General features: G+C 44.2%; 2 protein-coding genes across 2 annotated transcripts; both read right to left on the bottom strand.

The window, feature by feature from the left end:
- Positions 1 to 626: 626 nt before the first annotated feature.
- Positions 627 to 1,655, bottom strand: LOC112846136 (mucin-5AC-like; the record flags this gene model as incomplete). The annotated part of the gene is made up of 1 exon (XM_025905399.1): positions 627 to 1,655. A coding segment is annotated over one exon (1,029 nt), but the record flags the coding sequence as incomplete, so codon positions are not given.
- Positions 1,656 to 1,784: 129 nt separating this feature from the next.
- LOC109200647 (mucin-5AC) lies at positions 1,785 to 11,078 on the bottom strand (the record flags this gene model as incomplete). The annotated part of the gene is made up of 3 exons (XM_025905398.1): positions 10,490 to 11,078; positions 10,174 to 10,233; positions 1,785 to 2,737 (listed from the first exon to the last, which is right to left on the bottom strand). Coding segments are annotated over exons 2-3 (996 nt in total), but the record flags the coding sequence as incomplete, so codon positions are not given.
- Positions 11,079 to 12,079: the final 1,001 nt, after the last annotated feature.

Here is a 12,079-nt window from a genome sequence, read left to right as displayed (position 1 = left end):
GGGGTCGTGGTTGTTGGAGCTGCAGTCGTTGTTGGAGCTGCGATCGTGGTTGTTGGTGATGCTGTCGTTGTTGTTGGAGCTGCGGTCGTGGTTGTTGGAGCTGCGGTCGTGGTTGTTGGAGCTGCAGTCGTGGTTGTTGGAGCTGCTGTCGTTGTTGTTGGTGCAGCTGTCGTGGTTGTTGGTGCAGCTGTCGTGGTAGTTGATAATGCGGTCGTCGTTGTTGGAGCTGCGGTCGTGGTTGTTGGAGCTGCGGTCGTTGTTGTTGGTGCGGCGGTCGTGGTTGTTGGAGCTGCGGTCGTGGTTGTTGGAGCTGCAGTTGTTGGAGCTGCAGTTGTGGTTGTTGGAGCTGCGGTAGTGGTTGTTTGAGCTGCGGTCGTGCTTGTTGGAGCTGCGGTCGTGGTTGTTGGAGCTGCAGTCGTGGTTGTTGGAGCTGCAGTTGTGGTTGTTGGAGCTGCGGTCGTGGTTGTTGGTGCGGCGGTCGCGGTTGTTGGAGCTGCGGTCGTGGATGTTGGAGCTGCAGTTGTTGGAGCTGCAGTTGTTGGAGCTGCGGTTGTGGTTGTTGGAGCTGCGGTAGTGGTTGTTGGAGCTGCGGTCGTGGTTGTTGGTGCGGCGGTCGTGGTTGTTGGAGCTGCAGTTGTGGTTGTTGGTGCCGCTGTCGTGGTTGTTGGTGCCGCTGTCGTGTTTGTTGATGCCGCTGTTGTGGTTGTTGGAGCTGCGGTCGTGGTTGTTGGAGTTGCGGTCGTCGTTGTTGGAGCTGCAGTTGTTGGAGCTGCAGTTGTTGGAGCTGCAGTTGTGGTTGTTGGAGCTGCTGTAGTGGTTGTTGGAGCTGCGGTAGTGGTTGTTGGAGCTGCGGTCGTGGTTGTTGGTGCGGCTGTCGTGGTTGTTGGAACTGTGGTCGTGGTTGTTGGAGCTGCAGTCGTTGTTGTTGGAGCTGCGGTCGTGGTTGTTGGTGCAGCTGTCGTGGTAGTTGATAATGCGGTCGTGGTTGTTGGAGCTGCGGTCGTGGTTGTTGGTGCGGCGGTCGTGGTTGTTGGTGCGGCTGTCGTGGTTGTTGGAGCTGCGGTCGTGGTTGTTGGAGCTGCCGTCGTGGTTGTTGGTGCGGCTGTCGTGGTTGTTGGAGCTGCGGTCATTGTTGTTGGTGCAGCTGTCGTGGTTGTTGGTGCAGCTGTCGTGGTTGTTGATGCGGCTGTCGTGGTTGTTGATGCGGCTGTCATGGTTGTTGGTGCAGCTGTCGTGGTAGTTGATAATGCGGTCGTGGTTGTTGGAGCTGCGGTCGTGGTTGTTGGTGCGGCGGTCGTGGTTGTTGGAGCTGCAGTTGTGGTTGTTGGTGCCGCTGTTGTGGTTGTTGGTGCCGCTCTTGTGGTTGTTGGAGCTGCGGTCGTGGTTGTTGGTGCGGCTGTCGTGGTTGTTGGAACTGCGGTCGTGGTTGTTGGAGCTGCAGTCGTTGTTGTTGGAGCTGCGGTCGTGGTTGTTGGTGCAGCTGTCGTGGTAGTTGATAATGCGGTCGTGGTTGTTGGAGCTGCGGTCGTGGTTGTTGGTGCGGCGGTCGTGGTAGTTGATAATGCGGTCGTGGTTGTTGGAGCTGTGGTCGTGGTTGTTGGTGCGGCGGTCGTGGTTGTTGGTGCGGCTGTCGTGGTTGTTGGAGCTGCGGTCGTGGTTGTTGGAGCTGCGGTCGTGGTTGTTGGTGCGGCTGTCGTGGTTGTTGGTGCAGCTGTCGTGGTTGTTGGAGCTGCGGTCGTGGTTGTTGGAGCTGCGGTCGTGGTTGTTGGTGCGGCTGTCGTGGTTGTTGGAGCTGCGGTCATTGTTGTTGGTGCAGCTGTCGTGGTTGTTGGTTCAGCTGTCGTGGTTGTTGGTGCAGCTGTCGTGGTTGTTGATGCGGCTGTCGTGGTTGTTGGTGCAGCTGTCGTGGTAGTTGATAATGCGGTCGTGGTAGTTGGAGCTGCGGTCGTGGTTGTTGGTGCGGCGGTCGTGGTTGTTGGAGCTGCAGTTGTGGTTGTTGGTGCCGCTGTTGTGGTTGTTGGTGCCGCTGTTGTGGTTGTTGGAGCTGCGGTCATTGTTGTTGGAGCTGCGGTCGTGGTTGTTGGAGCTGCGGTCGTGGTTGTTGGTGCCGCTGTCGTGGTTGTTGGTGCCGCTGTCGTGGTTGTTGGTGCCGCTGTCGTGGTTGTTGGTGCAGCTGTCGTGGTAGTTGATAATGCGGTCGTGGTTGTTGGAGCTGCGGTCGTGGTTGTTGGAGCTGCGGTCATGGTTGTTGGAGCTGCAGTTGTGGTTGTTGGTGCCGCTGTTGTGGTTGTTGGAGCTGCGGTAGTGGTTGCTGGAGCTGCGGTCGTGGTTGTTGGAGCTACAGTCATTGTTGTTGGTGCGGTTGTCGTGGTTGTTGGTGCCGCTGTTGTGGTTGTTGGTGCAGCTGTCGTGGTTGTTGGAGCTGCAGTTGTGGTTGTTGGTAATGCGGTCGTGGTAGTTGGTAATGCGGTCGTGATTGTTGGAGCTGCAGTTGTGGTTGTTGGCACTACGGTCATGGTTGTTGGAGCTACAGTCGTTGTTGTTTGTGTAGCTGTCGTGGTTGTTGGTACTGCAGTCGTGGTTGTTTGTGCCGCTGTCGTGGTTGTTGGTGTGGCTGTCGTGTTTGTTGGTGTGGCTGTCGTGGTTGTTGGAGCTGCAGTCATTGTTGTTTGTGCGGCTGTCGTCGTCATTGTTGTCGATGCCGTGGTGGCTTCCAGCGTCGTATACATTGTTGCGCCTGTGGTAGTTATTTGAGGTAATTTGGTATTTGTGCTACTGTGTTTTCTAAATTGTTGAAAAGACTTGCCATGCTGTTCAATATACATGTATACATGTAGTAAGTACTACAATTTTACATCTATGTACATGTATACATATAAATTTACATTAAATTAATCTGAGACCTCATTCCCAAATCAATCCATTATGTATAGTATTGATCTCTTCCCAATGCAAATATTATGTCATGAATTCACTGCACCAACAGTTGAAACGATTTTCTGCAATGATATTGTGTCATATAAAATATACACTCAAGTAATCTAACATAATCTTTACATCTAAATAATTTGTACAGTAAAACCCAGACGGCTTTTACAGAAGAGTGAATGCTGACCCAAATCCAGCAGCCAGACCCTGTACTTCAACAGGTAACAAAAGCAGTCATGAGCAGTCAGACTGCGGCCTTCATATCTACCTGTTCATATTTTTACAGTAGAATCGCTGTAGTGATCCCTTTGTGCTGGTTTTCTGTCTTTGCTTTATGCTATTGGCTTTGTGTTTATACATAAATACGAAGGAAAAGATCATTTCTTATCTCATTATGACAGGTATTAGTTTGGTGTGTGGGAACATATATACGCTGCTCAAAAACATAAAGGGAAAACTTAAACAACACAATGTAACTCCAAGTCAATCACATTTCTGTAAATCAAACTGTCCACTTAGGAAGCAACACTGATTGACAATCAGTTTCACATGCTGTTGTGCAAATTGAATAGACGACAGGTGGAAATTATAGGCAGGCAGCAATACATCCCCAATAAAGGAGTGGTTCTTCAGTTGGTGATCACAGACCGTTTCTCAGTATGCTGGCTGTGATTTCACTCTAGTGGTAGCATGAGAATGAGTCTACAACCCACAAAAGTGGCTCAGGTATTGCAGCTAATCTAGGATTGCACAACAATGCGAGCTGTGGCAAGAAGGTTTGCTGTGTCTGTCAGCATTGTTTCCAGAGCATGGAGCGCTATCAGGAGACAGGCCAGTACATCAGGAGATGTGGAGGAGGCCATAGGAGGGCAACAACCCAGCAGCAGGGCCGCTACCTCCGCCTTTGTGCAAGGAGGAACAGGAAGAGCACTGCCAGAGCCCTGCAAAGTGACCTCCAACAGGCCACAAATTTGCACGTGTCTGCTCAAGCGGTCAGAAACAGACTCCATGAGGGTGGCATGAGGGCCCGACATCCACAAGTGGGGGTTGTGCTTACATCCCAACACTGGATGTAAGCACAACGTTTGGGATTTGCCAGAGAACACCAAAATTGGCAACTTCACCACCGGCGCCCTGTGGTCTTCACAGATGAAAGCAGGTTCACACTGAGCACATGTGACGGATGTGATAGAGTCTGGAGACGCCGTTGAGAACATTCTGCTGCCTGCAACATCCTCCAGCATGACCGGTTTGGCAGTAGGTCAGTAATGGTGTGGGATGGCATTTCTTTGGGGGGCCGCACAGCCCTCCATGTGCTCGCCAGAGGTGGTGACTGCCATTAGGTACCAAGATGAGATCCTCAGACCCCTTGTGAGACCATATGTTGGTGCGGTTGGCCCTGGGTTCCTCCTAATGCAAGACAATGCTAGACCTCATGTGGCTGGAGTGTGTCAGCAGTTCCTGCAAGACGAAGGCATTGATGCTATGAACTGGCCTCTCTGTTCCCCAAACATGAATCCAATTGAGCATGTCTGGAACATCATGTCTCAGTCCAGCCACCAACGCCACGTTGCACTACAGACTGTCCAGGAGTTGGCGGATGCTTTAGTCCGGGTCTGGAAGGAGATCCCTCAGGAGACTACCCACCACCTCATCAGGAGCATGCCCAGGTGCTGTAGGGAGGTCATACAGGCATGTGGAGGCCACACACACTACTGAGCCTCATTTGACCTGTTTTAAGGACATTACATCAAAGTTGGATCTGCCTGTAGTGTGTTTTTCTACTTTAATTTTGAGTGTGACTCCAAATCCAAACCTTCATGGGTTGCTACATTTGATTTCCATTGATAATTTTGTGTGATTTTGTTGTCAGCACATTCAACCATGTAAAAAACAAAGTATTTAATAAGAATTTTCTTTCATTCAGATCTGGGATGTCCTATTTTTGTGTTCCCTTTATTTTTTTGAGCAGTGTAGTTTTATGTTGTTAAATGTTATGTTACAAAATGTTTCAAGTCATTTTACAGAGAGAAGCAAAAGTAATGTAAAGAGTACTACAACAAAATACTTCCTCTTGGGAATGATTAAGTGATGTACTGCATGAAGTTATTTAATTACTTTAAGTATACATTAAGTATTCTTTTAAGTAAAATGTTTTGTGTAATATATGTAATACATTACTATTTTTTAAGTAATGACCACAACACTGATAAGAATGGGAATTGATAAGAATTTAGCGATTTCGATTCCATTATCAATAACACTTATCAATTCAATTCCATGGCTCCACATTGAGAGTCACAACCATCTCATCTCTAAGCAGCATATTAAAAACATTAAATTTATGCAAATTAATTACATGCTGCATGGTCAAATGTTTGTCCATGTTGGAGGTATTTCCCCTCTTTATTGTGATCAGTTTTGGGGTCATGACTCAAAAAAAGTAAAGTAAAAAAGTTATTACAGATATTACACAGAACACTTTTCTTAAAAGTAATGCAGCACGATACTTAATTACACCCAGGAGAAAGACATTTGTTATACTACTCGTTACAGTACTTTAATGTTACTCTGCAAAATGATCTGAAGCACAGTCTCATAATTACCAGATAACAATATAAACCTCTTTGTCGTGGTATTTAGGCATAAAGAGAAAGCTGACAGCACAAATCAAAGACGAAATCAGCACAAAGAGACTTTGCGATCAACACCAACCGATGGCCACAGTGATTCTCCTTAACAAACATAAACAATTAGAAACAGAAGCTGCAGTCTGACTACTCATCAGTTTTATACCTGTTGAAGCAGCTTCACCACGAATGACGGTGTTCTGGGAATCCATCCTACCTGACAAACCATCCTCACGGCTCACTTTATCGGTGCTGGGCTGGGGTCAGCATTTACTCAGCTTTATCATCACTCTGAGTTCTTGGCTAGCTTAGCGTTGGCATGTTGTCTGTGCAGGTGAAGAGTCGAAGTTGTGTTAACAGTTTAACGGAGTTGTTTCTGTCCTGGAGCAGTATCCACTTCAGCATTGCGCTCTCATCTTTTTGTGCAATAAAAATAAAAGTACGTCCACATCCACGCTGTAAAGTGCGCCACTGCTTACTTCCTGAAATCCCGAACATGAACTGAAATCAGCTAACCATAGCAAGAGTGCAAGAATCGATAAGAGGATCGATGGGCGGGCAGACTAACGATTCCAAGGAGTTGGACAACTGGGAACCATAGCCGGACGGGCCATCGGGCATACCGGGCATTTGCCCGGTGGGCCGATGGTGATTTTTCGTTTTTATGGGCCGATATTTTTTTTTTTTTTGTAACGGTATAAACAATGAAAGGTGGTGGACTGGCCAGATGCTGGCCGATGTGTAAAAATAACTCCGTTGTTTGGTGGTGGCTATGGCGGAGCTTCCACTGAGGCCAGCAGGTGGATGAGGGAAAGGGGAGGCATTAGGAGGAGAGACCCGAGGCGACCACCGGTCCGAGTGTGTGGTCCACTGAACTTTAGGTAAGAAGTTATGACCTGCAGTCTATCTGGGTCAGATATAAATCAAGTTTAGGTGTAGTTTATTTTCGTTGTGCTGACTTTTTACAGTCAGTTACAGTAACTCGTACTGCGTACTAGCTAGCATGACGGAGTTTCTATACAGCTGGGTGGGTGCTATGATGTTACTGATAGTGAACTTTATTTTATTAATAAGGTTAGTTAGTAGAGTTGCCAACCGTCAACCGTCCCGTAAAAAACGGAATTGTGTCGTATTCAGAGAAAATATTACGCGTTTCATATTGAGCTGAGAAGGAACACAGTTTGTCCTGTACTTCAGCTAGAATGGAAAAAGACACAAAGCTGGAGTTTTTCTGCTTTGTGTCTGTCAGCTGTCTCTTCTTCTCTCATTCTCTCCCCCTCTATCTCCTGTTGCTACTTCAATCATAAAACTGATCAATGATCAGCTGATCGGCTTTTCCGATACAAGTCCCATCTCTCTTGTTTGTTTATCTCCCACTTTGCGCCAGAAAGAGGAAACCAGCGGATGTCGCCCTAAACAACAGCACCACGCTTAAGCTTGATCAGCTGTTAGAATCGATTTAATATTACTTTCTAGTATCAGCTGATGTTTGCTGGAGCCACAGCCGTAAAAGCTGCTGGTCATGATATCGTTTTGGATATGTGGTGAGAGGGAAACATGAAAATGAAACCAGGAGATGTCCTTACTGAATCATCACAGCTGAACAGGTGATGGAGAAACAGGTTTACCTTTTAGGTGACATGAATGAGTTGAAGGGAAGTTATGAACTGTTTCTGAGAAATAACACCAGGATCCTTTTCTAAGTAGCTGACAGCTGGTAACTGTGCAGGGGCGGGTCTAGCAAAGTTTTGCCAGGGGCCCAGGTAGGGCATTAACAGGGAAAAGGGGGCACAAAGAAATACTTTCTTTCTTATTCTCATTTAAAATGTCTAGCTTTTATTAAATAATTACCTGAATCTTACAACCAAAGTTTTTATCTGATGTAAAATGTATAGAAATCATACATATACCATCCATCCATCCATCTTCATCCGTTTTATCCAGGCCGGGTCGCAGGGGCAGCAGCCTAAGCAGAGAAGCCCAGACCTCCCTCTCCCCAGCCACCTCCTTCAGCTTATCCGGGGGAACACCAAGGCGTTCCCAGGACAGCCGAGAGATATAATCTCTCCAGCGTGTCCTGGATCTGCCCGGGGCCTCCTCCCGGTGGGACATGCCCGGAACACCTCACCCAGGAGGCCCCCAGGAGGCATCCTTGTCAGATGCCCGAACCACCTCAGCTGGCTCCTTTCGATGTGGAGGAGCAGCGGCTCTACTCTGAGCCCCTCCCGGATGGCCAAACTTCTCACCCTATCTCTAAGGGAGAGGCCAGACACCCTTCGGAGGAAGCTCATTTCCGCCGCTTGTATCCGCGATCTCGTTCTTTCGGTCACTACCCACAGCTCGTGGCCATAGGTGAGGGTAGGGACGTAGATCGACCGGTAAATTGAGAGCTTCGCTTTTACACTCAGCTCCCTCTTCACCACGACAGACCGGTGCAGCGTCCGCATCACTGCAGCCACAGCACCAATCCGTCTGTCGATCTCTGGCTCCCTTCTCCCATCACTTGCGAACAAGACCCCGAGATACTTGAACTCCTCCACTTGAGACAGGAACTCATCCCCGACCCGGAGTGGGCACTCCACCCTTTTCCGACTGAGAACCATGGCCTCAGATTTGGAGGTGCTGATCCTCATTCCCGCTGCTTCACACTCGGCTGCGAACCGTTCCAGTGCGAGCTGGAGGCCTTCACCCGATGAAGCCAACAGAACCACATCATCCGCGAAAAGCAGAGATGAGATTCTGAGGCCACCGAAGTGAAAGCCCTCCGCCACTTGGCTGCGCCTAGAAATCCTGTCCATAAAAATTATGAACAGAATCGGTGACAAAGGGCAGCCCTGGCGGAGCCCATCACCCACCGGGAACGAGTCCGACTTATTGCCGGCAATGCGAACCAAACTCTTGCAACGGTTGTATAGGGATCGAATGGCCCGTAGAAATGGGCCAGACACTGATACGTCTGGCCCACTGCTACTTTCATACACCTATATCATACACCCCATATACCAACAAGACAGTATACATCACTGTCCCAACAGCGTTTGTTTTCATTCAAAGGCTTTATGGCTTTAATACCTGGTGGGCCGGTCTCTAGTCAAAATGCCTGGGCCGATTTTTTGTCCCAGTCCAGCCCTGCTGGGAACCAATTCTCTGCAAGAACCGATTCCCATCCACAAACACTGATCACAACAGATGAAATACTTCCCGAACATGCACAAACATTTGACCACAGAACACGTAATTAATTTTCACAAATGTCATGTCTTCTATATGCTGCTTAGAGATGATGGTGACTCTTAAAGGGCGCCACCAAGAACCCAATGAGAATCGATAAGGAATTGAAATGGAATTAAAATGATAAAGATAACGGAATGGGAATCGTTAAGTTCTTTTCAATTCCCATCCCTGATTGGGTGACTTGAGTTGTTTTTATTAAACCTTTCTTTTTTTGTTCCTTGAGTTAGGTATTTATTTAGGTTTTTTTTTAAATTGTTATTTAATTGTTTGCTCCACTGTGTGCCTGAATTGGTCTGGTCAGCCAGTATTTAAGCTTAATTTCTTTCTCTTTTTGTCACTTTTGGCATGTTTTTTTTTTTTAATTTTATTTTAATGCTAACTTTCTTATGCTGGCAAAAAAAAGAAGGGTTAATTTAAAAAGAAGTATAATGATGGACTTTATTTAAACAGGAATTACTACAGTTAAGCATGTCAAATGTTTCAGTGGTTGAAACATGGATTATGTAAAGATTTGATGTTCAATCCTTTATGTCCTCATATTGTTTTCTGTGTTGTTCATTGTTGACAGACGGATATAACAGAAATGTTAAAGAAAAAAGATGGATGGCAAACTATACGAATCTTTGTGCCTACCACCTGACCAATGATAATTAGCTGTTTTTTGTACTATAAATTCTGTATATTTAATGAAGCTGCGCAACCTTGCACTTTCATTATATGATGATTTTCCTCAAAGTATATATGTGGGTCACAGATTTCTCATTAAAGGAAAAGGGCATACAAAATTCTCATATTTAAAATAAGGTACAAATGTCAAATTCTAAAGTAAAAATCAAATTTTTGTTTATCACAATATTTTTTCTATTACCAACTAGAAGTATAAATATTATGGGACATTTCACAGTTTCAGCAGCAAAACTGCACAACTTTAATCCATAAAGTAACAGAAAAATGGTACCATAAATATTTTATTTGCTTTTTGACAATTCAGTGAGTAAAACTTCATAAAGTGAAGTTTGGTTAAACTTTCAAGGCTCATATCACCATTTGGCATAGATGGCTGGCCAAAATTAATTATAGAACATGAAAGATCTCACTTCTCTCCATGTTTTGATAGAACATCTGCGGTTATATGTGATTTTTTTTTCTTTGTAAAAATAATGTTCTAATGTAGTCCTTTTTACACTGACAATGATATTGCTTTTTTAAAGTTGTTGGAAATTTTGTTGCCATTATTAAAAGAGCCCAAATGCCCTTATTTCAGCCTTAAAAATGTCATGAGGATTTGTCCTGCAGCTTAATGTTATGTATTTTGACATTGCTATGCTAAAGCAGTTAATTGAGTTTGTATCAACAGTAAGTTCAGCATCACTTAGCTCACCTGTCAGAAGTAGAGAAATTGATATCATCACTCCAACCCCCATTGTTTAATCAGTTAAATCTGTAAAAGAAATAATAATAGAAGCTATGATGAAATATTGTTTTAAATCTAGTAAAATAGATTTTCACAAAAATGAAAACCATTTGTTTTATTTTTAATTGTACTCTTTTTTTATATACTTAATGATGAAATAATAATGCATGACTATTTTAAAATAACATCGGTAAAATAATTCATTGGCATTAGTTTAAAAAGTTAGTGAAATACAAAAAAAAGTCACATTCACAGTACATAAAATCTGTTTCATTGTACTTACCGAAACTGAGATAAGATGAAAATGTATTAATTCTCCTTTTTATCTCCTGTTAATAATTTTAAATTATTTGGTCTAAGCCAGCAGAGTTGAGCTCTCTGCTTTGGTAAACCTTTTAATCTTATGCCCACACTTCCTGTGGCCTTATATATATCAGGATAATGGGGGCTAGTGACGTATGTGGGAGATGATAGAAACGGTTGTCACACCTTGAGGATGAACAATGTCACATCACAGGCTTCACAGGTTTGTAAGCTGTCAACCCGAAAGTTTCTTGGCTCGAGATAACAGCCTCTCCCTTCTTTTTGCTTGTGACCTGAGTTACTCATAGGCATTTTAGAGACAAATACATAATTCTAGTGGGGTGTAAAGTAGTTGAAAGAACTGCAAGATATGTAACATGATCAAAGCAATAAGACATCTTTGATTATTATCGAGTGTATTTTTTATGTTCGTTTACTGTGCCATGTAATACAAAACTTTAATTAAAAAATAAGATGTATTATAATAACACATACAGCATCACAGTTAAATTTCCTCATATTTTTCCAATTAACTGAAAACTCTTTAAGTTAGTACGATCTATTGCAAAATTAAATAAAAGAAACTATTGAATTTTGGTGTGTATCAAAGCAATTTCTTTCTAAAGTTGGCTCATCAGTACATGTTCTACCAAACTGATTTTATTCATTTAATATCTCCTTTCTGTTCTCTGCATGGACCTGATTAAACCTGAACATGGATTTTGGATTGGATCAGGTCTGTTCATGTTTTTTGGGGGGGGGGTTTTTCTTCTGAGCCAAGACCAGGAAGCTTTGCAAAAGTAGATCATGGCAGTTTCCTTGTTGTTTTTAACAATGCACTTTATGCAGCCTCATCTGCCCAAACTGTTGAATTATGATGTATTTATGTGTAATTGTTTTATAGTTCTGCTGAGGAGTGAAAAAATAAGAATAAAGAAAGAAACGAGAGTAAGAAAAAAAATGTAAGAATACTGGTGCAGCTTAACATGAGCTTTTATTCATGTATTTTCTCTATCACTGACTCATAAATACAAACGGAGCCAAGTAGGTGTCAGAAGTCATAGCAACATTTCCTCATCTGAGAAACAATGAATCTTTTCTTGAAGTTCCATTGTTGGAACCAAGTTTGTTGCTCTTTTAAAGTCTGTCTCCACCTGGGAGAGAGGGCGTGATATAAATAGCAAAGTTCTTTCATGATGGTGAACACAAATGCAGTCCACAAACCAGTGGTAACTGTTTAAAGTATCAAGTTCATCCCTTCTCAAACCAGGTGTTATAAAATTATTGACATGTAGTATTTGCTATGCTGCTTTCAGAAAGCTGTCTTAATACAAAGAAACAAAACAGCAACTATAGGTCTACGTTGTAGCCTTTTACATTTTTTTTTCCAAATGCTTTGGCAAATTTCTCACTATATCTTTTTGTCTAACTGGTTCAACTATGCACTATTGTCATAAGTCGCATTCAAGAAAAAGCATGATCGCAGGTATTCATTGCCAGTCACCCGATTACATTCCTTGTGGGCAAATTCAACAATCTGCATAGGTGAACTCTGTAGCCAAGCGAAAAA

This window comes from Oreochromis niloticus, linkage group LG3, assembly GCF_001858045.2.
Source record: "Oreochromis niloticus isolate F11D_XX linkage group LG3, O_niloticus_UMD_NMBU, whole genome shotgun sequence".
NCBI lineage: Eukaryota > Metazoa > Chordata > Actinopteri > Cichliformes > Cichlidae > Oreochromis > Oreochromis niloticus.
The sequence above is the reverse complement of the archived record's forward strand: the minus strand, read 5'-3'. Positions and strand labels throughout refer to the sequence as shown.